This window comes from Lipophrys pholis, assembly GCF_963383615.2.
Source record: "Lipophrys pholis genome assembly, chromosome: 11".
Classification (NCBI taxonomy): domain Eukaryota; kingdom Metazoa; phylum Chordata; class Actinopteri; order Blenniiformes; family Blenniidae; genus Lipophrys; species Lipophrys pholis.
This window is the reverse complement of record NC_137631.1, coordinates 13312701-13340312: the sequence shown is the minus strand read 5'-3', so window position 1 is coordinate 13340312 and position 27612 is coordinate 13312701. Positions and strand designations below refer to the sequence as shown.

Here is a 27612-nt window from a genome sequence, read left to right as displayed (position 1 = left end):
CTGGCTGTTAAGAGCGTTACGGTAAGAGGAGGAGATTACATTTTGTACAAGATTTGACAGAATTGACAGGTTTTCGATCACAACTTACATTTCTGAGTTGCAGTTCACACAGTGTACAAAGATAATAATTTACGGGAGTGTTTCTGATTCCATGCAGTGGCATCCAGGACAGAATCATCTCTGTTCTGAATACGGTGTTGTCTGAAGGTCTGGAAATCACCAGCATGCAATATTTACCCTCAGCCCTGTACCTCACTCAAAAATCATTTCCAGGATCGTGGAAACATTATGATCAGGGTTCCTCTGCTAATCCTTTTTCTTCAAGTCTCTGCCTCTCTAAAATGCTCATTTAGTAACCAGTCATGCAACTAACCTGTGCTAATTAATACAGAGAAAGTTTTTCCAGTTATTTTCTTGTTTGTTTATTTGCATCACTACTTACTTTTCTGGTCTTTTGTTGCACCTGTATCGAGTTATTTTGCATGTAGTGCTGCCATTCCACCTGTATGGCATGGTGCACACATTTAGTATGTACATTGTGTTTGAATTGGTCTGACATGCATCCTCATATCTTTATTTTTCTGGATGATATACTGTTATTACTATTAATATGACCAAAATCTCTCTTCAATGATATGAAGCATACAGTGTGTATTGTCAAATGTTCTTGCCTAGTTTTTTGGGGGGTATTTTGTTGTGGTGCACATGTTTTTTAAAGCTGCTTTATGTCACGCTGTCAGGGCCATTGTACAAAGTCCTTTCAGTGGTGAACACCCTGCATGGTCTTTTATGTACAGAGGGCAACAATATTTACAAGCTCAGGACAGCATTGTGACATTGCATTAGACTTGAGTGTTATGTAAAAGCTTGACTTTTTCACAAAATATACAATAGTTAGTCACTACATTTTATACAACTACACTTTTCTTTAAAAAAAAATCTAAGATTTTTCACGGATGGGACACTAGATGGCACAACAGATAAAGCTTTTTTGTTTGCAGCTGTAACTCCTGAGTGAAAGGAATTCCATTGGCAGTACACACATTATGCAAGGGAACAGGGCACGTATCCAGCATCAGATTGGAAGCTGCATGGCAGATAGTCATGACTTTGAAGATTCGGCTCTGAGGTGTAATCGGACGTGCTGCAAAACTTCTCGGGTCAAAAACACTCCTGTGGCAAGTCAGGAAGTTTGGTTACCTTCCCTGGAGCAACGGATTTATATGGTAAGAATGCTTCCTCGAGAGTATAAAGTTCAACAGATCTTAAGGTTTTGAAATATTATTGCATGAACTCTTTGTTGTACTGTAGCAAATGCCAACACAAACAATCAGTTGGAAATCAATCTAGTCTGTTTTAAATTCTGATGTCAAGAAGACCCTTCTGTTTACACCTGGATGAATCATTCCTTGTACATGTTTATGTGTAAGTAGCTTTATCATTGAGCCACTGCAACATTAATGAGACAGTATTTACGAAAAATAGTAGAAGTACAGAAATGTCACCAGCCAAGTAAAAGCAACTTTTCACAGAGTTAGAGGATACATTTGAGGTGAAGTGAAAGTAATAAGGGGAGGGGAAAACAAAGAGACAATATCAGAAAAAGAAGTTCTGCAATTGTTGAAACTGTACAGATAATAAATAATGTTTCAAATTCTAACACTATGTTTTTGATAATTGCATAAGAGAGAATGTAAAAGGAATGCTTTTTCCATTAATCACCTTTTCCCATGAGGGCATTTGTAAACGTCATTGGAAGACTGATTTCATGAGCATGCAGGTCACAACTACTGTTTTCACATTTTAATCTGTCTTCTAAAATATTAATAAAATTCCTGATAATCACAACATTTCATGTTAGATATAGTACCGACTGATCCCGAGCCCTTTAAACCTGCTGGCCAATCTGATTACAGCTATGTGTGTGTGTGTGTGTGTGTGTGTGTGTGTGTGTGTGTGTGTGTGTGTGTGTGTGTGTGTGTGTGTGTGTGTGTGTGTGTGTGTGTGTGTGTGTGTGTGTGTGTGTGTGTTCTAAAGGTATCCGAGGATCATCATGAAGGTGCATCATCTCTCCTCCTTCTCTCTGTTATGGATCCAACTCACCGTTGCATTTGCAGGAAAGATTCTTGTGTTCCCATTGGACGGGAGCCACTGGGTGAACATGAAGATACTCATAGAGGAGCTGCATTCCAAAGGTCATGAGATAACTGTGATTCGGGAGGCCGACAGTTGGTATATCAGTGAAAAGTCCCCCGTGTACACTTCTGTCACCATTCCTGGTCTCGGCGGATTTGAGGAAAACTTTAACACGTTTCTGTCTCAACAGCTGGAGGTCCGGCTTCAGCGCAGGCAAGCATCTTTGTGGTCTCAGTTCTGGAATAGCGTTCAGATGAGGCAGTTGATTTTAGATCAGTTCACTCAGTTTCATAAGAAAGTGAGTGAAATTGTAATTCAGATGTTTGAAGACGAAAGCTTGATGCAATCCTTCCGCAATGCCAAGTATGATTTAGTTCTGACAGACCCTGGCATCGGTGCTGGGGCAATGCTGGCACGGCGACTTGAACTTCCTCTTGTTTTTAATGTCAGGTGGACCATTCAAGGTGAAGCACACTTCCTCATTGCTCCCTCTCCTCTGTCATACATTCCCTTTACTTCAACAGAGCTGACGGATAAAATGACCTTCCCTCAAAGAATAAAGAATGTTTTGGCCTATTTTGTCGGGATGTATGGTTTATCAACCATCTCAGAGCCAAATTATAAACCTGTAGTGAGGCGGTACTTTGGCCCTGATGTGGATTACTCAACATTTTTTCTGGATGCTGATATATGGCTGATGAGAAATGACTTCATCTTTGAATTTCCACGTCCTACAATGCCAAATATAGTTTACATCAGTGGATTTCAGTGCAAACCCTCAAAGCCTCTCCCTGTCGACCTGGAGGAATTTGTTCAGAGTTCAGAAGATCATGGAGTTATCATTATGACCCTTGGAACTCTAGTTGGGAAACTTCCTCTAGAAATCTCAGAGGAAATCGCTGCAGCCTTTGCTCAGTTACCTCAGAAGGTTATATGGAGGTATACGGGACCAAGACCAACAACCCTGGGCAACAATACGTTACTGATCAACTGGCTGCCACAAAAAGACCTCCTAGGACATCCTAAAACCAGAGCCTTTGTGACCCACGGAGGCACCAACGGAGTTCAGGAAGCAATTTACCACGGTGTTCCTGTTGTCGGACTTCCTTTATTTTTTGATCAGCCTGACAATCTCTCCAGACTCAGAGCAAAAGGAGCAGCCGTGATTGTGGATATTGCTATGCTGGATAGACATATCTTTGCAGAAGCACTAGCAACAGTTCTTCACAACTCCACTTACTGGGAAAACATGCAAAAGCTCTCAAGGCTGCAAAGGGATCAGCCAGTAAAACCTTTGGACCAGGCAGTGTTTTGGATAGAGTACGTGATAAGACATAAAGGAGCTCGACATCTGCAGACACAGTCCCACAAAATGTCTTGGATTGTTTACAACTCTGTTGATGTTCTTGCAGCTTTGTTTGCAGCAGTTTTGCTTTTAGTATTCATATGTATCTCAGTCGTAAAATGTATATGGAAAATCCTTTCGGCTGGGAAAAAAGTTAAAAGTCAATGATGTGAAAAATAACATGTCGGACCTGTGTGTGAAATTCAAACAATAACCTTGTGTTTGTGGTGTTACTGAAATTAAAACACAGAGTGTCTGTAGCAATTTGAACATCTTTGCAAACAAACTATGTTTATAACAATAATGTATCACCTATATTTAACCCCTTAATAAAATATATTGTGTACCAAAGCTATTCTTCAGTCAGTCATCGCATTGTTTTATTCAATGAGTCATTTGTTCTTTTCAAAGTCAAAGATGACTCGATGAGACACACCTGACAATGATCATGTGACCACGCACAAGCACATGAACATCAGCTTTACCCTTTAGAATAGTACTATACTACAAAATGATCAAAAGACATCCCATCTTATCAGTGGTAATGTGAATTCTTTTAAATAGCTAAAACTCACAATCAATTGTAATACAGGATTTTATCTTTTGTTGATATCATGGTGTCTTGATTTTTCTTTGACTTATGATTTCAAAGAAGCACTTTTGTCATAACACAAACTACTGCTCTTTTTCAGAATACAGTGTTTTATAATTGCATACACTGACTTGACACTAGATGGCAATACAAGTAAGACAGACCAGTATGTGGAGCTGCTCTTTTACCATTGTAGTTGGGCTGAAGGTTTTTTTTGTTTGTTTTTTTTACAGTGTGCTGTGTTAAAACTGGCATGGCCACTGCTAGACATTTGCATATATTTGAGTCAATCACTCAGACATAAAACTCATAGAAATACTGACGACATCAGCTGGCTCAACATAAACTTTTGCTGAATCTTGGAAATAACCTCTCAAACTGAGCCAAGTGTGTTTAAGCACAGATACATTGGAACATGCCAAGATAGAATCAGGAAACACTATGGCCTTCCTGGTCCCCACATCCATCCATCTCCCCCACCAATTGATTGGTTACTGGGCTGGAGGGATATTCTCAGCTCACTATGGACAAAAACAGGTGTAGGTGTTTGCAAATCACCTCAAAGGTGATCATTGCAGTTTTGTTGCAGTTTTAACTTCAAGAGCTTGTTTTGTACCTTATTTTTCACTGCACTGTCTTGGGGCGGATACCATGCAGGAAACGGCCTGACCAGGCCGCCTCGCTGACGCTCCAGTCCCCAACCGCCTGTACTGGGAGCTGTGTTGGGGTCTGCCTTGTCTGCCCAGAGACTGATATGACATGACGGTGAGGAATGTATTATGAGTTCATCTGTTTGCCAGTGAAGATTACTAGAAATCTGCACCTGGAGCTCCTGGAGCTGTGTGTGCTCTTTGAAAAACTTTCAAGAAATAAAGGTGCCTCAGAATTTCAACAACCAGTCTACGTGTTTATTTCTCAAGTTGCTTCAAACTAAAACTTTCACAGCAAAGCTGCACCGACACTTTCAGTGGGAGGATTTAGAAAAAACACTAACGTTTAGACTGTTCTATAGGCCCGATGCAGAAATCCTGAACGTGAGATGAGGTGTGAAATAAAAAAAGAAAATGATACTCAAGATCAGCAGATTCTCTTTTAGGAGCCTGGGGTTGTCCTCCATGTCTTCCTTCAAAAGATAGTTTCACCTGATAGTCTTTCACATTATAATGTGGTCTTTATGTGAATGGGTTACCCTGAAGTATGAAGCACCTAATTCTTTTTACTAATTAACCACTTGTTAAAAAATGGTTGAAAAAATGGTTGAAAGTGATATATTGTCATCGCTTAATATTAGTTATTTTCTTGAATTCAGTGAAGCATCAAACATTTCTATGGGTGTACGTATATCTCTTCACAAAAACTCTTTGATGGCATGTAGCAGCACTTTGAGACAGTGTTTCTTTATTTTAGCCATATTGGTTGTGTGTATAAAGAGGACATGGATGCGTGGCAGGAAAGACCAGTGAACTGTGCTACTGTGAGGTGTGAGCCTGCTATTTGTTCAAAGAGAATTAGGATTGAAATCGGCTTAAAGCACCTGGTGCTGTTAAGGTCAGGGTGGAGTCAGTCCAAGTGAGACACTGCTTGACTCATGGCACAATTAATGGATACTGGTGAATTATTAAGCAGTGATTTCTGTTTGTAGTGTCAACATCTGAGCCGTGCTTGTTTCTGATTTGTTGGCAGATGGTTACAGAGCTGTGACCACGGAAGTAAATTTATCGGGAAAAATATTTGTAATCTGCGTTCTGCGGAGAACATGGTTTGAAATGAATAAACCCATATCTGAGATTAAGCATAGCTTTATTACGCAATAACAACACATCTCTCTGTTTAGTAAACTACATTTTATTGATGTAAGGCAAACTGAAACATTAAACACTGGTATTGCTGTTGGCCTGTTGGTGATTCTGGATTTTAATTAAAGATTATACGGGTTCACATCTGCCATCTGAATATTTGTGTTTATGCCATCTCCTATACAACCTTTATGACTATGGTTGTTAATCTTTACTGTTCAGCTCCACAATACTTTTCTTCTTAAAATAGTGCTTTTTTCAGCATTACAAAACTTAGCAGCTTGGCGTAATTCTGAAAGGGCCAAAGCTGCCTCTATTTGTTGAGGGGGCTGAGGTCCTTCATCACCTGCCACACTATTCTGAAGGTGTTCTATGAGTCTGTGGTGGCGAGTGCTATCCTCTATGTCGTCGCATGCTTGGACAGCAGGCTGAGTGGGGCTGACTCCTACAGGCTCAACAAACTGATCAGAAAGGCCAGTGACGTGGTGAGGGTGGAGATGTGCAGGTGGTCTCAGAGAAGAGGATCTGGTCCAAACTGAGGTCCATCCTGAACAATGTCTCTCACCCCTCCATGATATCCTGGTCAGCAGCAGCAGTACCTTCAGCAACAAGACTCCAACCACCAAAGTCCAGAACGACAGGAGATCTTTCCTTCCTGTAGCAATAAGTCTCTCAAAAGTCTTTGCTGTGTTTTGGATGATTTAATCCTTTCTGTGCTTACATTGGTCACCGTTAAACCTTGTATATATTAATATTTACAATTACTTACCTATTTTTCATCCTATCTTATTTAATATTCAACTTTCTTGTGGCCAAACTTGGCTGTATGTGGTCCCCTGGCCTACTGTGAGTTTGACACCCCTGGTCTACATGGTTAACAGTCGTAGTAAAAATAAAACAAAAACACTGTATCAGGAGAATAGCTGCATCCATCTTGTCCATTGTAGCGATTGAATTGATTCCTGCTCCAATTTGTGATTGGAGCACGCGCCGGCTGGTGTGTGCGCCCCTGCAGGATCTCGCGGGACTTGCAGCTTTGAGGGGCGGCGTATAAAGGTGGTCCCCCGCTCCTCCGCACCGGGCTGACTGGCAGCACAGAGACGCACAGGTGGACAGCAGTAGAAGCGCTGTGGGCGACACTCCCATCCCTGCAAGGCGGAGGACGAGAGTCTGGAGGTGTCGGTCTCACCGTAGCCCGCCCCGGTCACCTTAGCGCGAGCGCCTACCGGCATTTTCCCTGCGCCGTCTCCGAAGATGATCCGTGGCAAGCGAAGAGCCGCAGTCATGTCCTTCTCGGTGGCGATATTAGGAGCTCTGATGCTGCAGTCCGTCTCTTCCCAGAACGGTAGGAAACCTGCTCTGCTCGTGCAAAATACACGAATCTGTCACCATGGCGAGTATGCGGGTTTTTAAAGGGAGGGATATGTCGCCTGCGTCCACTGACTTCAGGGTTTCTGTAGACCCCGCAGTTATTAGGAGCGCCTCATCATTAATCCATCCGGTAAGAGAGATCGGTTGAAGGGAAGCGTTGTTTGGTCTCTCTTGGCGTGTGAGAAGGAAGGGTCAATAAATCATTAATAGGCTCCAATCTGTGTTTGCGGGTCTGAAGTGGGCCATTCCGAGGCCTGCGCGACGTCCCTAAAATGTCCTTTGAAGTGTGGAGCTGAATACTGAGCCGAGCGGCTCCACCAGCAAGGACAAGTTGCGCTCATTAGACTGCAGCAGGCCCAAAGTTTATTATCTGCTCTGCTCTCTCTCTCTCTCTCGCACACACACACACACACACACGATCAGCATGCTGTCACGCATGGGTCGGCTCAGATATGCATGCAGGAATCCTGCATTCAGTCTCCAGCTGTCCTCTCCTCTCCTCTCCTCTCCTCTCCTCTCCTCTCCTCTGCACCAGTCCCGCTCCTTTGCAGTTTCCAGGCCCATCAACTAATAATTAGACGGTGCTCCTTAGAAGTGCTGCTCTGTAAATAGCATCAGTCCATTTTGCTGCATGTGTCTATTTTTAGAGTGGAGATGCTGCACTGGGACTCATGGCTTTAATGTCCTCCTGCAACAGTGGGTCTGCTCCCTCTTCACTGAGATGCACTGCACTGCAGAGTGGCATTGACTCCTCAGCTCCGTCCTGCTTGACCAACTGACCCTCCGCTCATAAATCTCCTCCCCACCAAACGGATTAGGGCAGGGTAACCCTCTCTCAGCTGAGTAGCTGCTGGTAGATCCTGTAAGTGTGTGGCGTGTATCCCTCTGTGAGTGTCGTGTGAGAAGATTCAGCTTCTGGCCTTCCCTGGAGTAGACCATGTGTAGGATTGCATTACACACCTCCTCCTATACTGCACACCCACTCCCAACATCTTTAGTCAGAGCTAAAGCAGAAGGGGTTCGGGTTTTTAGTTTGGAGCAGTGGCTCTTGATCGCATCTTGTTGCATCTTTACCACTTTTTACTGAATGTCACACTGTACAACCAGCCTATTTCCTCTTATTTTTGTGCAGTTGAATCTATTAGGGCTGGATATTGCTGCAGCGGCCATTTGAAAAATGGCTGTTCATTTGTGAAGGGATTCCCAATAAGGCTCCCAAAGACGTGTTTCATTGGCTATTAGGGGACTTTCTAATGATATAATTAATGTTGTGGCTGATACAAACTGTGTAATTGTATGTATCAATGGACCAAAATGCAAATAATGCAGCCCACACGTGTGCATACTCGGGAGTGTATAATTTATGCTGTAAGAAGTGAACGTTTGTAAGATGTCTGCAGTCCTCTCAGAAAGCTGCAAAAATAGCCATTATTAAGCAGATTTTGAGATCTGAGAATTAGAGCATGTAAACACCATTAAGAAACAAGGCGTTCCTCCACTGAAGCAGAGAAAATGCTCTCGGCCTCAAAATGAGCTTGAAATGAGCTCTGTAATTAGCAACATTGCCTGAGATTTGTGTTGTTTTGATGAACTATTTTCTCAACTGTTGGAAAAAAAAAGAAAGAAAGAAACATAAGAATGTTTGTAAACAGATAAGATTGTCAAGAAATTTTACAATTCAAAGGCTGAAATCTGTGAAAATGTGTCATTTCTACCTGAAAAGTGACCTTTGTTGATCATGAAGTGATCATTCACACAGATGCTTATCAATTTCTATTTCAGCTCAGATTCACTCTTCTACATGAAAGGTAAAGGTAACCTTGCTGGAAAATGGAATAAGAGTGATGACAAATAATAAAGCTTAGCTGTTTCTGAAGCTCCCGAATGACTTCTGTACGAAACATCAAAACCCTGAACAATATTTCAAGTAAATCATTTAAACCATTTAACCAACTATATCATATGATGTAGTAATGATGTTACAAAAAACATGAGCGCTACCTGGGCTGTACTTGTGGTTTCTGAACATGAACGTCTTTATACAGTAATGCAGACTAAACTGTCTTCTTCTGCTCTTTCCTGTTCCGAGAGAATATTAATTTAACATCCAGTTAGCTGCTCGATACGTGTTGGTACATTAACTGGGACTCTGGCCATGAATCACTTCACATTACACCACTTTGAAAGGATTTATCAGATACAGAGAAAAGGAAACACTCAGGATTGTTGGAGGCCATCTGTTGTCAGGTTGGGCTGCTTGTCAGATGTGTAGTTTGACTAATCAACCAGAAAATGGCACACACGTTGAATTCAAACGGGACCTTCAGGAGAATTATAAACTGGACTCATTTAATAATTACGTTTTATTTTTCCAGATTTGTACATGACCAATTAGTTTCAGCATGACAGCGTATTTCTGGTAGTTCATATTGTTGTTTGAATATAGGCAAATATACCAAAATGGGACATTTCATTATGCAAGTAAGTCTAGATACGAGGCATTTTAAAGTAATTAATTTTATTTGCATGAAGTACATACTGATTCAACCTATGCACTTTAAAAAAAAATGTTTTCCAAACTTCTCTAAATATCAGATTTTCTTTGTAGCTTCATGGTTAACTTTCAAGAGTTGATCAAGACAAATCACATATAAAAATGTAATGATAATTATATTATTAAACAAAAGTGATATTGGTCCTATATTGTGGGAAATATTTGGTATATTTGAGCTTTTAAACAAAAACCGAACAAATAATTTAATGGAGACATGTTTTACTCCAATGTAATAATATGAATGATTTTTCTCACTATTGATTAAATTAAAAGCAGAAAAGCATCTCTAAGATTGGATTTTCTGGATGTTACTTTCTGATGAAAAAGGAAGTTTTTCTCACAACTGCCACCTTTGATTGCTCATGTGGAAGTGTTGCACATTTCTCTATATTTTAACATTGAGCTGGCTATGTTAATAAAACTCAATTGAATTGACAAGGACATGTGGGTTGTTAGTTAAAGGTCCCATATTTTCCAAAATTACTTTTAGAATGTCTTGTTTTAGCAGTAATCTGTGTCCCCATAGCCTGTGTATGAGGGCCCCAGAAGTGAAGAAAGTCTGTCATCCCCCTCACTTGCTCCTCGTCTTAGTGAACGTGTGATCATGCAGCCGTTTCAGAGATTTTCCCTTCATGATGTCATGCAGGGGTCCTCTGGTAGTGGATACTCACTTGGACCCTGCCACAGGTAGATAAAAACATACAAAGATTACTGATCTAGTGAATAAATTCAGTATGATATGAAAAACCGTAACAGTTACCTTTACAGTGAGCAGGCGCTAGTGGTAGCTAATGGCGCAGAGTCTGAACTTCTTCTGGAGCCTCTTCTTCTGGGTCAGATCCTGATTCAAATGGGTATGGTTGAAAAACAGCATTTATATGAGCTATAGCGATGAATCCACAATAAACATTAGTGGATGGTACCGGAAAGCCGCGGCTTCTCCAGGGTTGCCAAGTCCGACTCACTGTTTCCAGCACAATCATGAAGTAAAACCATTTCACTTCAATACAAACCAGAACAAAGCTCAACCTCTGTAAAAACTCATGTGTAATAAGGAACACGTCATAAGCACAAAACTGCACTAAATAAACAAATAATTTTTTTTTACACAAACATGCTCCCCAAGAAGACCAATTGGGTGTAAACATGCCCAATCTGGCAACACTGATCTTCTTTCTAAGAGTGCCATGGAGTAGGCGCAGACAGGCAGAGCTCATTGTATAGACCCGGAAACATCCTGTTCTCAGTGAAGCTCACTAGAGGGACTTTTAGACTGAAATTCAGCACCAAGGCTGGAATTGGGCCAATACTGTGGTTGGACCTCTGACACCTGTGTGGAAGTGTTGAAAAACTGTATAAAGTGGGACCTTTTAAAGATCCCACGCTTGGTGTGCTCCACACACCAAGCCTAACACTAACATCAGCGTGACATGAGTGATGTGTTCAGCCCGGTGGCGTGCAGGGACGGGGCAAACTGACTCAGCACTTTTGAGGCATCTCGACTATCGGAGGTGGCAGGGTCCGTCTCTCAGCAGTGCTGTGTTGGGAGCTGAGGTGTTGTTTTTAGGTTTCTGTCCCACTCGTGTTGTTTACTGATGCCGTATGCAGGAATCTATAGGAACCCTCAGTATATGAGGTTGACCCTGAACAGCCAGTGGTGGGCAGAGCAACAGTGATTAATGATGTCAGCTCCACTCAAAAAAGAAAAAGAAAAAAAACCCACATGTGATTGTCTGTTTTGTGATTGTCTACCTGATCTGGTTGGCTGGCTCTTCCTCTTCCTACTTAGTTACCGTAGAGTGCTTCTATGGAAACGGAGGGGGTCTATCACCATGCGCCCACACGTTCCCCAGAGACCTGGAGCTGCAGATTCTATAAATCTCCTTTCAATCTCCACAAAGCTTTTCCACAGCGCCTATAGACCACGCTCCTTCTTCTCCTTCTTCTCCTCCTCCTTTCAGCCACAATCAGTTTGTTTTTCAGTCTAGTAAAACTGACCGAACTGCTCATCCATTATCTGTGTCTCATTAGTCCAATGATCATGTAGACAAACTCCTCAGACCTCCAGTGATGTTACTGATAGACTGGAAATGACAAGGTCATGTGGAGGACTTTGGGATGTGTGTGTGTGTGTGTGTGTGTGTGTGTGTGCGTGTGTGCGTGCGTGCGTGCGTGCGTGCGTGCGTGCGTGCGTGCGTGCGTGCGTGCGTGTGTGTGAGTGTGTGTGTGTGTGAGTGTGTGTGTGTGTGTGTGTGTGTGTGTGCGCGCGACTGGCACAAATTCACTTCATGTCATTAACTGGATAAAACCAAGTGAGAGCAGCCTAGCAGGGACGTCCCAGCAGAATTAACTTGAAACTTTACAGGAATAGCATCAGTAGCATCTCAGGCAGTTCTGAGGTCGTCTCTTTTTCTCTTTCTCTTTCTCTTTCTCTTTCTCTTTCTCTTTCTCTTTCTCTTTCTCTTTCTCTCTCTCGCTCTCTCTCTCTCGCTCTCTCTCTCTCTCTCTCTCTCTCGCTCTCTCGCTCTCGCTCTCTCTCTCTCTCTCTCTCTCTCGCTCTCCTTTCTCAAGTATATTCATGTGAATTTTCCTGACAGTTTGATGAATTTTGAAATTGACATCCTGCGGGAAAAATTATATTTCACATTGTATGTCAGAGGTCAAACAATAGGTTGGTTAACTGAAAGATAATTAGTCTGTAAATAACAACAATGAGGGATTGCAATTAACTGTTGCCAAGAACACCATATCGACTAAAATATGGTCTTCGACCGATCCAATAAATAAACCATTAAATCGGTCTGTGCTGACATATGACTACAACATATGGTTGATAGTTTTGTGTTGATAAGATGTGAACAGAGTATGTTTCTTTTTTTCTTGTCTAAACTGAATTTCATTTTAATTTGTGTATTTTTTTCCATTTGTCTTGTCTTCTCTGATTTGTTTATTATGTTTATTTAATTTAACTTGTTATTTTCTTTTTTTTTTTTTTTTTTCTCCCCCCGACACTACTTCTTTTTTTTCTGGCCTATCACTGGACTTGCTTCCCCATAAATCACCACCAACACCAGCGGGCTTTATGAAATCCCCGCTTTCTGAGACTAAGCTCACGGGTGATACTTTCGAGCTGTACTGTGACGTGGTAGGTAACCCCACGCCTGAAATCCAGTGGTGGTACTCTGAGATCAACCGAGCCGACTCTTTCAGGCAACTGTGGGATGGAGCCCGTAAGAGGCGGGTTTCAATCAGCACGGCCTATGGGGCCAACGCGGTGAGTGTGTTGGGGGTCTCGCGTCTCACGCTGGACGATGCGGGGACTTACGAGTGCCGAGCCAGCAATGACCCGCGACGCAATGACCTGCAACAAAACCCCACCACCACCTGGATCCGCGCTCAGGCTACTATAACGTTGCTGCAGAGTGAGTCTTCATTGTGGAGCCACCGTCCCTGTTCCCGAGTGATTCAGCCTCCCTAAAACCTTTTCCACCAGGACTTCTAGTTTCCACTGTCGGTGCCTTCCTCCCATACAGACCCGGAAAAGGAAGAAAAAGCCCCCATCTTCTTCAGCTTATCTTTTCCAAGCAGAGTTTAGCTGTAGTTTGCAGTGTCTTTGTTCATGGGCTCAGTGCAGATTGTAGAGTTTAGTTTCCCTTCGTCCTCTCTGTAGACTTCCCCTCCACCTGTTTTGTTCTCATCCCCCTGTATTTATTCTCATATTGTGAAGTTTCAAACATGTTCTATTCTTGCCATAATGTGTATCTTCTGCGTGGTGTAAAGTGTTGAATTTCGCAGAGTGATAGCTCTGAGCTACAAAGTTTAGACCTTGGCCACAAACATTCAATCAAGTCAAAATATACCTTATTTATTATTTCTGATTTATACCAGAGCAAACTTTATCCCACCAGAACCAGACAATCTTTATGTATCAGTATATATTTTCTCATAAATACTTAGGGTTAGTGTTGGGGTTAGGTAGGTAGGACAAGTACAAGAACCGGAGACCTAAATGAAAAGAAAAACTTATGATGATAATCCTGCGTGTCAAAGCATGTTGCATCATGTTACATGACACATGTGTTTCTAAAGGTAGGATTGTTTGTAATAATCAAAGTCTTAAATAATTTTGATCCTTTTTAATATTTTATACCAAAACATTTCCTGTTTTTGTTTTTTTATTCGATATTGGAGGGTTTGTCCTTTTTAAATATATGAGTTTTTAAATAAAACTCATATATTTAAAAAAAAAAGTATTCAAATGGAAAATCATTGTTACATTGCCCTTCATGTCATTAAGGGCTGTAGCTTTGCTAAAGAATGTCACACTGAAGTGTATTTGTGTATTTGACACTGTGACTGCAGATTAAGAGGTTAACTAGTCTCTGCATGTGCAAACAAGATGGAGATAATCAGGATTAGGCAGCGTGGTCGTTGTCCAATTAGGCCCTTATTTTTTCTCTCTCCAATCAATAATTTTTTATACAACACCACAAAGTGAACACATACAGAACATATCAAGACAAAGCAAAACGCACACAATAATAATAATAATAATAATAATAATAATAATAATAATAATAATAAAAATAATAATAATAATAATAAAAATAATAAATAAATAAATCAGTCAATAATAAGAACAATACAAAAGCAAACCAACAAGTGTCAAGCCTTTCCATTACACCGGTTGTAATACCTTATGGTGTGTTTATGTTATGAATCAAACAAAATTTTCAGTCAATGTGTCCATCAAAAATGAAAACTAGGCCCTTATTGTCTAAAAGCTAAATCACATCAGTTGAATGTTCAAGCTGCATTTGAATGCTTTTTAATAAAGGCGCAGAATTGCCTTTATAAAACGTTTTCCAATCACTTTACTTTTAGGTTTTAAAAAATCCTGTTTTTGTTTTTGGTGTAGTTTAGATTATGGCTCTAAATAGACCCTCGGCCTGTGACCCTTTTGCCCTTTAGCACTGTAAAGCAGAGGAGGAACAAATTTAAAAAAACCTCATAGTTACAGTTGAGACAAAAATACAAAAACCATTGTTTCAGAAGTTGCGTAAACCAAAAGTCATGCCAGCAAAAAAAAAAGTGGGCTTCTACTTTAAGAAAACAGGACACTCAAAATAATTCCTCCCACTTTGTAACTCTATTTCTGTGCTATGTTTTGTAAAGAACGGTTGGCCGTGGTGTCTGACTGAACCCTTGTGCAGCATTGTTTACATCTTCCAACACACTCTCACCCACTGATCCTGGCAAACCATATTTGTGCAGTCACTGAGGGACGTCTCTGTTGCAGAGCCGTCGATTGCTGCCTCTGAACACGTCACGCTTCCTGTGGACAGCGACGGTCTCACGCTGCAGTGCAACCTGACCAGCGCCCACAGCATCCACCAGGAAAGCTACTGGATGAAGAATGGGGAGGAGATCCCCGAAACACGCGGCACGAACAGGAACACCGAGTACAGGTGGGCGGTCGCGGCAAAAACAGTGCATGAGCGTTTGCGGGAGACTTGATCAGCCTGATGTGGCTTCACACGAGCCACTTCTTTAATCTGCAGAGTGAAGCGACCTCGAGGAGACGATGCTGGACTGTACATGTGTGTCTACACCTTCGACTTGGCTCCTCCGGGCAACGCCACTATCGAAATCAAATGTAGGTGATGATTTGTGACCTGCAGGCGCCTTAGCTGTTTGAAGGCCACGTTAGCGATGTCACCAGTTGGAAAGATGGCCTTGAGCTCTCGCAGCCCTGTCATGTGAGGACCTGTGATTTCAAGCGGCTCTGCTGGCTGCTCAGGGGGCAGCCGGCGCCCTTGACACCTCCATCCAGCCAATGCTCGGCTCAGTGGCAGCAGATGGTGTCTTGTTTGTCTGATGGGAAAGGATTATGTCTCCACGGCAAAATCTGGTCAGCCTTTTCTGCTGTCACACATGCATCGTTATGAAGGGAAACTGGTGTTTGGGGCAGTTTAGGTATTTTGTGGGAAATTTCCGTTCATCTAGTATGAAATAAGATTTAGAGCCACGCTGATTTATTATATTCAGGTTAGACTGGATCAAAAGCTCCTCACAGATTAAATAGAAATGTGTGAATTAAATTCGTGTCATTTCGTTTGATGTTGAACCGCCAAACGCACATGCTTTATCCTGTATTTACCATCATTGTAACGGTGTATAAGTTAACGTTTTGTTCTTCTATTGAGGGTTTAATTCTCATTTTTAGTGTAGTTTGTTACTGTGAACGACTACATCATTTAGATTGATGGATTGTTTGGTGCTTAGTTTATTGATTATTGCAGCTATAATGTTTCTAATATTTTTCTTCATTGGGCTTGATTTTCTTTAAATAACTCTGTACATCTTCGCACAATCATAAGTTTCAGTTTGCAAATAACCTATTCTGTTTCTCTTAGCTGCTCCTGAGATCACAGGCCACAAGCGTAGTGAGAATAAGAATGAAGGTCAGCTTGCTGTGCTCTACTGCAAGTCTGTGGGCTATCCTCACCCCGTCTGGACCTGGCGCAAGTTTGATAATGGCATTTTTAGGGTACGTCCCTTGAATATACATTGTATTGACAGATGTTTGTCCATGTAACTGATTTGTGATTTCAACAGTTTGTCTTCTAAAAATGCAGAAATGATAAACATGTGCTGAACATTAGAACACTGAGAGTCCTGAATTCACCCTGCAAAAGCAAAGAGTATCTAAAAATCAAAAATCTGCATTAAGTTTTGCAACAGTTGGACCTACAGTAATCTCTTTTCCTTCCTCGGTTTACTTCAAGTAGAAGCCGGCCGCTGGAGTGTTTGAACACGTCGCAAAATCCAACCTGTTTATCCGTCACAATTTGACCTTTGTCCACTTTGCCTAAATCTTTACATATTTTTCTGCTTCTAAACACATTTTGGATATCCCCATTTGACAGGATATTGATAACACCACCGGGCGCTTCTCCATCAGCAGCCGAGACAACTACACCGAGCTCCACATCAGCAACCTGGACATCAATTTAGACCCGGGCGAGTACCACTGCAACGCCACCAACATGATCGGCAGCCGCGACGAGAAGTCTGTGTTGAGGGTCCGCAGCCACCTGGCTCCATTGTGGCCTCTTCTGGGGGTTTTGGCTGAGATCATTATCCTGGTCATCATCATCGTCGTTTATGAGAAGCGCAAGAAGCCAGACGACTTACAAGACGGTGAGTCACCAGGACCAAGCACCGCTTTGATTAGTCTTTCTAAAGCTGAACTGAAATGGATTTAATTCTTCATGTTTGAGAGTGATCTGTGAAGTCAATGCAAACTATTAGGTTTTGCATCCCAAAGTCCTATTGTCAGACAAAATGAGGGGCAAACTGTGTGGATCTACATCAGGGGTCTGCAACCTTTTCCACCAAAGGAGCCATTTTCTCACTTTGAACAAAATAAAATGTAACTGGAGCCGCAAGACACATTTAATCTTCAAAATAAGGCCAACTCTTCATATATAGTTTTGCTGTAAGAACATAAACTGTCTCATGTTGTATTCATGAGGTTTCAATTACAATGTAGGATGGTAAACAATTCCAACCTTCTTATTCATTGGTTTTTTTGTGTGTTTTGTGTTTTTTTTCCTCCCTTTTTAAGCTTTTTTTTTTTTTTTTTTTTTTTTAATAGTCTAGCAATTGTTTTGAAGCTATTTTAGCAGGGTTTTTGTTTTCCATTATATCCATTTTAGTTATGCCTTTTATAAAAATTCCTTTTTAACCAGGAGTTAAAAGTCCTTTGAAAATTACTCTGTGTGCATTAAGAAACTGAAAACAAGATCAAACGCTTATTTAACTATAATTTTATGAAAGTTCCAGGGCCACGTGTGACTTCAGAGCCGCCGGTTGCAGACCCCTGATCTGAGTTGTTCCTTCCCCAGTTTCACGAGCAGAGCCATCTGACACTGCCGGTCTTCTTATCAGTAATTTAGTCTGGCGGGGACGACTGCATAAGCAGACACTGTTGCAGTAGGTCACTCCTTGTCAGGACATTTTCATGCATTTAATATTAATGAGGAATATGATACCACAGTGTTGCGGGGGTGGACACTTAAATTATTAAATGGTTTCCAGGGACCTTGTGATGTCCCTAAGCTTTGGCAAGCTTAATCATTAGAACCGTCAGCCAGGATAAATCATCCTGTGATTTTTCTCATACTACTTCATTTCCCCGGAGTCTTACTGTATCATAGATTATGCATTATTTGTATTTGGGTGACCTTTTCCTCTCAAGCTGAATTTCGACGCTGTCACATGCTGATTAAATGCAATATGCAGTGAGTGACAGGCGGCTCAGAGCTGTCGGTCGCTGGCACTCGCCCAGGAATACATCGTCATTACCTTTTTCTTTTTTTTTTTTCTTTCTTTATTATCACTGCCAGAAATGGACTGCTGCAGATTTTAGGGGTGCTAATGTCACCCCAAAACTTCCCAGCCGCTCAGTAAAAGTGCAGAATTGCTGTAGGATGCATGATGCAAGTTCTTGCAGGGATTGTTAATAATTCATATCTTCCTCGCCTCTCTTTAAATTGGGTGAGCTGTTAAATATTTTAACAGACTGTTGTAATATCTCCCATCCTCCCCTTTTTTCCAAATTGCTTAACCTAACCCATGTTCGTGGTAAGTGTGAGAATTTGCATGCCTCATGAATTTCAATAAGCTTTCTGCCTAATCTCTTTCAGGTTCACAGTTAAACAGTGTTGTTCAAGCTTCTTCTGTGTTCCACCTTAGGGTCAAGTGGAGGTTTTCTCTTACTAAACAATAACTCTGTATCTTCACTTCGCACCCATAATTGCGACAGCAGTGAAATGGCATGCAACTCACTGCAGAGACTTGAAAAATGATTGGTGTTTATCAGCCATTTCTTCTGTCACTGTTTCACACCGCTTCACCGAGTTATTACCCCTCAGTCGAGGGCTGATATTGACAGAGCTGCTTCTCATTAATCTCTCTGAGAGAACAGATGTTTTTTTTTTTTTTTTTTTTTTTTTGTGAGCGCTGCTTGTCTCTGCATGACAACAGTATTTTTTTTTTTTTCACATTTGAATTTTGCCTGTGTGAAACCGTTCTCTCCTGCTCATGTCCTTTTTGATGTGGTGTCTAATCGCACTCTATATGTTTTCGTGAGTAATTCTCCTGCGGCATGATGGCCAATTGCTCACTATTTCGTTAGTTCATCTGGGCTACGTTTCCATCCCATCACACATTCTTCACATATGTTACCGTCCGAAGGTCTGCAGAGTTCAACCCATCACGTGTTATTTAGTCTACATGATAAGCACTTCATCAGCGTGTGCAACTTCCTTGCGGTGACTTTGATTATTTTGATCTTCACTTCTCCATATTTTTCCTTGTTGCCTCAGATGATGACCTAGCTGGACCAGTGTAAGTATAAACACTTGATTGTCTTTACTTGGTTTAGCTTCGTAAGCTGTGTTTAGTAGTATGTTCTTGTGACAAACAATGGTCAGCATCAAGCGGCAGAGCTGAAAATGTTCAACTGTATTTTAAGTCACTTTTTCTATGATCTTCCTGTCCACAACTGCCTGCTAAATCAAATATCGAGAAAGTTTGCTTTAGAGACACATTGTACAGTGTTTTTTTTATTAAATCACAGTATGTAGGGTGTAATATCTTATTGTGACTTAAATGCCATCATAATATTGAGATTTTATTGTGGAGCTTCTAGTTCGTGGAACCTTTCTTGTCCTTAAAACTACAACACTTCCCTGTGGCTCTCTAAATGAACATTTATAAATCACATATCATGACTTATTGAATAATTTACTGCAGTGGTTATCAACCTTTCTCATCAAATTGCGTCTCAGAAAAGCTCTGGACTCCCTTTCCTTTATGATTCAACACAACCTTACAGTAAAGCCAACCACTGGCAGAAACACTCAGGAACACACAAGAGCACAAACCTTTAGACATACACGCAATGGACAGTTCCCCAGGTTTACTTTAGATTCCACAAAGGGCTTTAATGTATTTTGTTAGATTTGTTTTTCTGTTAAAATAAAAATATCTTAACACAAATTTTGACCACATTGTACAATAATTAAGAAGATTGTTATATTTGCATATATTATCCTGAGATCATAGGGTGTTGATGATTTGTAAAATATATAAGGAGAATAAAATAAAGACAAAGAGTGAGTTAGTAAGAAGATATAAATGGAAATATGTTTTCCTGTCCTTATCAGTAAATCATTAGACTGAATTCAATGAGCAGTTTTTTGTTTATTACAGATTACACTTGCTATCTTAGTGGAACCCTTTTTTTTTTATGATATTTTAATAACATCTCAAGAATGTTATAACATTTTATTAATTTCCTGTGTGCAAAGCATTAAAGTCGTACTCAAGAGTGTCCAATCTATAATATGAAAGCTCTGTTGGGGAAAAAAATAGCAATCAGGATTTTCCCTGTGATTAGAAGTGTAATCTGTCTTTCTCTGATAAGCTGCTGATCAGAAATGTGAGTGAAACATCAATAAAAAGTTATTTCATTTGAGGTCACATCTAATTATGTCATTTACTTCCCGCTGAAGGAAAACCAACTCTACCAACAACCACAAAGACAAGAATCTCCGCCAGAGGAACACAAACTGAGCAGACTTTCTGCTGAGTAAGTATTGAATTATTAAACGGATGTCTGATGATGAATATGTGTTAGAGCCTTGTGGCCTCCAACACATGCAATATCTCCACTAAAAGGTCCTCACAACCAAAACAGGAATACTCTCAGAATGCTGTAACGAGTTTGTTTTTGTCTTCATTCGCAGGTCTTGTTACACATGTATTGACCACATGAAGGTAAACAAGAAGGGACTCCATGCCCGTTGTTAATAGGATGTATCTGCCATTGAAAGTATGTTTGTGGAGGAATTTAAAGAGGCATGCCTTATGATTTTATCGTGTGAGGGTGAGAGGTCGGGAGGCACTCAAACCATTATGGAATTGCTACCATTATAATCATTGTTGCTGCATGCCGTTGTTGAGGTTTCCAGATTTCTTTCTCTCTTAATCACTAATTTTACATTTTTCCGACTTCTAAAGTAATGCATGCAAGATGTGACCTTCTGTTTGATACAGAAATGGCTTTTTTTTTTTTGTTTTGTTCTTTTCTCTGAGAGTGGCTTCATGTAGATAACCCGCGCTGTGAAAAACAAAACTCAGCAATGTAAAAGAAAATACCACCATATTCTGGTATGACAGATGTGTACAGTTTTATCATTCCACTGCATACCATCCATTCATTTTATCAGAGAATATCTATTGCATATTAAGGGCTTTGCAATGTCCCTCTAAATTTGATTAAGGTTTACTTTACTGTATGTATGTACTCTATGTATTAAATCACTATAACTATGTATCAGACCAACGTAAATATAAAGATTATTCATATTATATGATGCACTTAAATGTTGAGAATATTGAGGAACTGTATAAACCTACTTTAGGAAATCTGTACTAATCATCCTAACATATTGTTTTATATTTATGTGTATTGTACAGCATGGCTATTATCCTATGCAATTATTATTCATATCAATATATTAAAAATCATTACAGCTTTTGATTTATCTGTGACAAAGCTTTAAACTAGTAGGATCACCGTAGAGCGTTGATGGCATACTACACGGCTGCATGAATTCTCTACAGCTGACGTGGGAGGAGGAGTAAGAAAAGCTCACGTCAGTGCTGACACATGTGAAGCAAATTCCAGGATCCCGAGTCATTTTTAAGAATAAATATCTCTAAGAAGGAAATGCGTCTCTTGACTTGGTTTCTTTGCAAATTACATTCAGTTACAAGCCCAACTTTAAACTTGTTGTCTGCAGCAGATGCATTTAAAAAAATAAAAAAGGACTAAAGGAGTTTCTGTTGTTGATGTGTCTGAATGTTTGCATTTATTAGTATATATTTTCTTTACTGTTTGTGGATATTTTTTTACAAAATTACCTTTAGGTTTTTTTTTTTGTATTAACTCGTTATGGACATATTTTATTCCTTCTGTGTCTGTAAATACCAGTGAAATGTCGACACATTAAATGAATCGAATGAAGACTCACCCCTTCAGCAGCTGTCAAAGAGTAGAAAACCTAACGCTTGTGGAGAACAGCACCATCTATTGAGCATTTGGGAGGACTGCAATAGAGCACAATGGTAAAGTTTCACTTCAGGAAGGAGCAGCAAAGCAAAGTTCGTTATACAGATTTTTTGTTGTTGTTTTTTTTTTAATAAATGTAATTCTTCTCCAGACACATCGCTCCATTTATGAGTAACTGCTCCTTAATCATAGTGGGGTTTTTTTCACAGGAGCTTCTGGACCCCCGTTTATTAGGGGCTCCTCGACCCTAATCTGACATATGAGCACCTACACGCCACAAAAAATGCTCTTCAGATGTCTCCCTATTGTCCCCCTATAAGATTAATAGGGAATTTCTGCACTCTTGATTTTCCATTTCGATTGAACTGCCCATTGGGAAAGGCATAAAAAGTAATTGGCTTTTACAAAAGACGTGTTATCTTTCGAGGCACTTATCAAATAAACTGGGCAGATAAAGTCCATTTTTACCACTTTTAAATACTGTGGAAGACTTTAATTGTATCTTGTTCGTTTTTTATTTCCTATTAAACTATCAGCTCCGAGTATTATAGTGGGGCATTTGTGGGTCAAATGTTCATAAATTGACATTGTTATATTTCCTTATCGAAATTCTAATTGGGAGGAAGACTTTGATGTCACGTTTCACGACATTTTGCCAAAAAAACCAAAACAATTGTTTTCAGACGTATTGGATTTCTGTTGGTAAAGTCTTCAGAAAAAATAAGATTTAAAAAAATTATATTTTGTATGTGTGTGTGTGTGTGTGTGTGTGTGTGTGTGTGTGTGTGTGTGTGTGTGTGTGTGTGTGTGTGTGTGTTTGTGTTTGTGTTTGTGTTTGTGTGACAGACACTTTACATGGAGTAGTGTTAGTGTACCAATAGGGGGCACGACAGTGTTGCGTGTGCCGGCTGATGGCATCAGTCTCACTGGTTCTGTTGAAGCGATGGTTTTCTGCAGCACATTTCGAACTAATATAAGCTGCATAACAATTTGTTATCATACTGTTGTTTTAATCTTTTGAAAGACTCTATTGATTATCGGGTCCCTCTCCCTGTGATGTAAGGCTTCGTCCTGGATTAATGTGTGAGCAGGATTCAAACAGTCCCAAAATCTACCCGTTTCTGGAGCACGGAGACATCTGTGACTTTATGAACCTTAAAAAAAAAAAAAAAAGCCAACCGCTGGAAGTACTGAACACAACTTCTGTCAGAAATGATTTGTTGTTCTGTGCGTGTGGATTAATCTCGCAAATGTTAGGTGAAGGTTAAGTCAGTCTGATGAACTGATTCATAAACAGACCAGTGCTTTTCTGACAAATTTAGAAGGATTTTTAGACCAAAGATTGGAGAGATTATATATATATATATATATATATATATATATATATATATATATATATATATATATATATATATATATATTTATTTTTTTTTTTTTAATCATTCACACTTTAGTCCTTGCTGAACATACAGGTACATCTCAAAAAAATCTGAATATCATGAAAATGTTCAATATATTTTGTCACTCATTTCAGAAAGTCAAACCCATATATGATATAGGCTCATGACAGAGTGAAATATTTCAAGCCTTTATTTCTTGAAACTTTGATGATTATGGCTTACACAGGGTGAAAACCCAAAATTCAGTGTCTCAGAAAATTTTAATATTACATAAGATCAAGGAAAAAAGGATATTTAAAACAAAAATGTAAGGCTTCTGAAAAGTATGTTCATTTCTATGCACTCAATACTTGGTTTGGTTCCTTTTGCATGCACTACTGCGTCAATGCGGCGTGGCATGGAGGCCATCAACCTGTGGCACTGCTCAGGCGTAATGGAAGCCCAGGTTGCTTTGAAAGCAGCCTTCAGGTCATCTGCATGGTTGGTCTGGTGTCTCTCACCTTCCTCTTGACAATAGCCCACAGATTCTCTCTGGGGTTGAGCTCAGGCCAGTTTGCTGGCCAATCCAGCCCAGTAACATCACGGCCATTGAAGCAGCTTCTGGTACCTTTGGCAGTGTGGGCAGGTGCCAAGTCCTGCTGGAAAATGAAACCAGCATCTCCATAAAGCTTGTCAGCAGAAGGAAGCATGGAGTGCTCTAAAAGTTTCCTGGTAGATGGCTGCGTTGACTGTGGACTTCAGAAAACCCAGTGGAGCGACACCAGCAGATGACATGGCAGCACAAATCCTCACAGACTGAGGAAACTTCACACTGGACTTCAAGCAACGTGGATTCTGAGCCTCTCCACTCTTCCTTTATTCATGATCGTGTAGCCTACTGACCCAGACTGAGAGACCATTTAAAGAAATCATCAACATTTCGAGAAATAAAGGCTTGAAATATTTCACTCTATGTGTCACGAGCCTATATCATTATATGGGTTTGACTTTCTGAAATGAGTGACAAAAAATCTTGAACATTTTCATGATATTCTAATTTTTTGAGACGTACCTGCATGTCGGCATTCAGTTTAAGTTCTTCAGTTTGCCAGCTGAACCAATCGTGTGTCATAAATTGCACACAATCAATCAGGGATGGACAACTACGAACACTCTCAGTCACACTTACAGTAAATTTAGGAGAACAAACCAGAGCACCCTGAGAAAAACGCTCGGGGAGAACATGCAAACACAGGACGACTCCCCCGAGGCTGGAGTTGAATTTGGGAGCTTCTCACTATGGACACTACAGAGTGCTGCTGTCAGCCACAAAAGGATTTAGGATACAATAAAATAAGTGTGGGATAGTTGTGGTATTTATGTCAAATTACTTCAGAGGGTACACGTCAATCAAGAGATTTTCCGGCTGTTTTTGCAAATCCTGTAAATTCACTGTGATATTTTATATAATTTACTTAAAAGGGAGGGATACAGAACTTTAATTGAACAAAGCTGTTTGGAGGAGGGGTAGATTGAGGCTTTATTTTATCCAGCCACAGAGTTTGCTCTCTGTGAGGGGGAAAAAAAAAAAGCTGTTGTATGTTTTACTGTTTTCAGATCTTCTTTTCTCTGACGGCCAACTATCTTCAAGAGTTTACTAACACTCTGCATACAGCAGCGCATTCACCGACAGGCAAGATCAAGTGTTTGCAATGTGACAGCATTTTCTTTGTCCTGCTGCCGTGGAAAAGAATGTGCATTTAGATAATGCACATGTGGAAAAAAAGAAAATACAAACAAAAGTTTCAAATGGAATTTCATGCACGTAAAAAAAATGAGTGTTTCCTGGAGCAGTTTCAGCTTTCACCACAAAGTGTTTACTTTAACATGCAAAAAGCCTCATTACTTAACAAATTGCTTTCATCAGATGTAAACATGTAAACATAACACATTGTAATATTATGAATGTCACAGAAAAGGAAAAAGCACAAGCCTCCTCTATATCACACACACACGCACGCACGCACGCGCACACACACACACACACACACACACACACACAGATTAAACAGATTGACTGAGTATGCTTGCTAGTCATACTATTCATATATTTTTTGGGTTTTAATTTCATATCTCGTTGTCATAGTGTTACTGATGCAGATAATTTCAGCACTCAGCTCTGACGAATTCATTTTTCACTCACTTTGTCGCTGTTCCACATAGAAATATTTCAGTAGAAGCAATCTCTACAGTTCTCCTCGTCACAGTTCCAGCGTGTCATACGGGACAGATCCAATTTATGGCAGCCTTGTTGGTGATGTATCGGCGGACAAGTTACCCACCGCTGTTTGCACATGTCCAGCAACAAAATGTTTTTATAAACTATAAATAATCAGAAGGACATGAAATTAATATTTCTGTCTATCCTTTAGGTCCATATAATATCACTATTTGGGTTTTGTATACATAGACATATACATATACTCACTTTTTAACTACTTCAATTCACTATTGTTCGTGTAAAATGTATGGAGTTTGTCTTGCTTGACAATTCCAAGTTTAAAAAAAAAAATGTTTATGCAAGAAGTCTGATTATATGGAGTCTTTGATAAAAGTGCTGCTTCTTACAGATTGCATCAACATGAGGATCACTTATAGTTTTATATCTGTGGTTAGTTTGTGATTCTACATTGCCCATACGTGTTATAGCCTGTTTTCATAGGCAGCTGGGTTCAGCTCCAGCTTTTGCAACCCTAAGTTGATAAAAGTGTCTTTAACATGAATAAATGGATAAATAAAGGTTTTGTGACGCTGATAAAGCATATGGCCTTATAAGAAGTGTTGGGTTAATATTAAATGACAGAAGAGTTTGCAGGGTATGTTAGATTAGTGCGGTGATTCCTTTACACTTTCCTTTTAGATACATTTACAAATGTGTTTTTGATATCTTAAAGTGACTTTTCAGGTTGCCTGGTGATGTATTCGGTTAGTATCTTGCTGAAAGTGAGAAAGTCATGGTGTCCGAGGGCTGGACCTTTCTGTATGGAGTATGCATGTTCTCCCTGTGCAGGTGTGAATCCGCTCAGGGTTTCACAGTCGATGGATGGAAATTGCATTCTAGTCAATATTAATATATTGTGTTAGAAGCTGTGAGCCTCACAGTAATACTCCTAATATTCTCCTTGGACACTTTGGCTTCCCAGTTCTATCGGATTCATTTTCACAACATAAAGTGAAAAATGCAAGGTGCATGCCATCCGTCTGCATTGGATTTGCAAAGAGCATAACAAGGACGCATTAAAAAAAATTAAAATAAAATAATTAACTGATGGCTTTTAACTTTTGAACACTCAAATTTAGGAAAATTCATGAAATTTGCTCTGTACTGTCTTATGTTTGCTGCAGTATTTTAGGTGAAGCTCTCCCTCCATCGTGCTTTTCCAAGCACAATAACCGTGTGAAAAGTCCCACTCACAAGGTTAAAGCTATGAGTCACAGAAAGAGCCGGTGTACTCTCCACATCGGCCACAACAATAAGTGTTTTAAACAATGTCAGTATTGTAAGGCCCAGTGCGTAATAGCAGACCGCGGCGAGCTTTCTCCTAACTATAGTGAACTATCCACTCTCCTCCTTGAATCCTCCTCTCCGGTTGTTCTGACTGGGCGGGGTGAGCGCATGTGCCACCCTGGCTCCTATGGCAACCCGATGGATTAGCTCCATCAATATTCACCTTATTACAAAGCGGGGAGGCTCGTGGATGACAGATGTTGGCGCTCTTTGGAGCAGCTGCATGCATGTGTGTGTTCACCTTGGTCTGAGGGGAGAGCGCAGATATTTGGGGGAGGTGGAGATGCTGCTTTGTCATTGAGGATCTCAGGAGCAGCAGCGGCAGCAGCAGCAGCATCACTTGCAGCAGCAGCAGCAGCAGCAGCAGCTGCAGCAGCAGCAGCAGCATTCTCCCACTCCGGCACGTCCGACGCTCAGCATGCTGCATCCCGATGCGCTCCCGTCTGCACCCTGCGAGCTTACCTGGATTTACATGCGTCCCTGCCTCTACATGACTGTCTTGATCGGAGCGGCCGCGTCTCGTTGACGCATCTCAAATGTTTGAACCGGAGGAGAGCGGCACGTCCCGAGTGACAGATAAAATACGAGCTGTCCTGCGGATGCGCCGTCACTGTTTTGCCTCCAGTGGCACCCCAAGTGTGTGAGATTCATGATCCATCCCTGTGTTTCCACCGACTGTGCTTAGAGCGCACCTCTGCTTCTGCTTCTTCTGCAAACAAAACAGAA

At 40.6% G+C, this 27612-nt stretch overlaps 2 protein-coding genes across 4 annotated transcripts; both read left to right on the top strand.

The window, feature by feature from the left end:
- The first annotated feature begins 2119 nt into the window (after nucleotides 1-2119).
- LOC308117245 (UDP-glucuronosyltransferase 2B33-like) lies at nucleotides 2120-3829 on the top strand. Its single transcript, XM_080475992.1, has one exon. It carries the CDS (start codon nucleotides 2162-2164, stop codon nucleotides 3647-3649), a length of 1488 nt encoding a protein of 495 aa, XP_080332118.1. The 5' UTR covers nucleotides 2120-2161; the 3' UTR covers nucleotides 3650-3829.
- A 3063-nt stretch (nucleotides 3830-6892) lies between these two features.
- Nucleotides 6893-21681, top strand: LOC308116912 (neuroplastin-like). Of its 3 annotated transcripts, XM_080475426.1 has the most exons (9): nucleotides 6948-7214; nucleotides 12869-13216; nucleotides 15094-15262; nucleotides 15356-15450; nucleotides 16211-16344; nucleotides 16724-16997; nucleotides 19187-19208; nucleotides 20378-20454; nucleotides 20612-21681. In XM_080475426.1, the coding sequence occupies exons 1-8, from the start codon at nucleotides 7124-7126 to the stop codon at nucleotides 20436-20438; spliced, it is 1194 nt and encodes a 397-aa protein (XP_080331552.1). In that variant the 5' UTR covers nucleotides 6948-7123; the 3' UTR covers nucleotides 20439-20454; nucleotides 20612-21681. The 3 variants fall into 3 exon arrangements, with proteins under 3 accessions (XP_080331553.1, XP_080331552.1, XP_080331551.1); XM_080475427.1 differs by lacking the exon at nucleotides 12869-13216 and having other exon boundaries at nucleotides 6893-7214; XM_080475425.1 differs by lacking the exon at nucleotides 19187-19208 and having other exon boundaries at nucleotides 6949-7214; nucleotides 16724-17030; nucleotides 20612-21595.
- The last annotated feature ends 5931 nt before the right edge of the window (nucleotides 21682-27612 follow it).

Coding starts and splice junctions, on each gene's coding strand:
- LOC308117245 (XM_080475992.1), top strand. CDS start 2,162: ATGAAGATACTCATAGAGGAGCTGCATTCCAAAGGTCATGAGATAACT.
- LOC308116912 (XM_080475425.1), top strand. CDS start 7,124: ATGATCCGTGGCAAGCGAAGAGCCGCAGTCATGTCCTTCTCGGTGGCG. Junction 7,215..12,868: donor GTCCGTCTCTTCCCAGAACG/GTAGGAAACCTG, acceptor CACCAACACCAG/CGGGCTTTATGAAATCCCCG. Junction 15,451..16,210: donor CGCCACTATCGAAATCAAAT/GTAGGTGATGAT, acceptor TGTTTCTCTTAG/CTGCTCCTGAGATCACAGGC.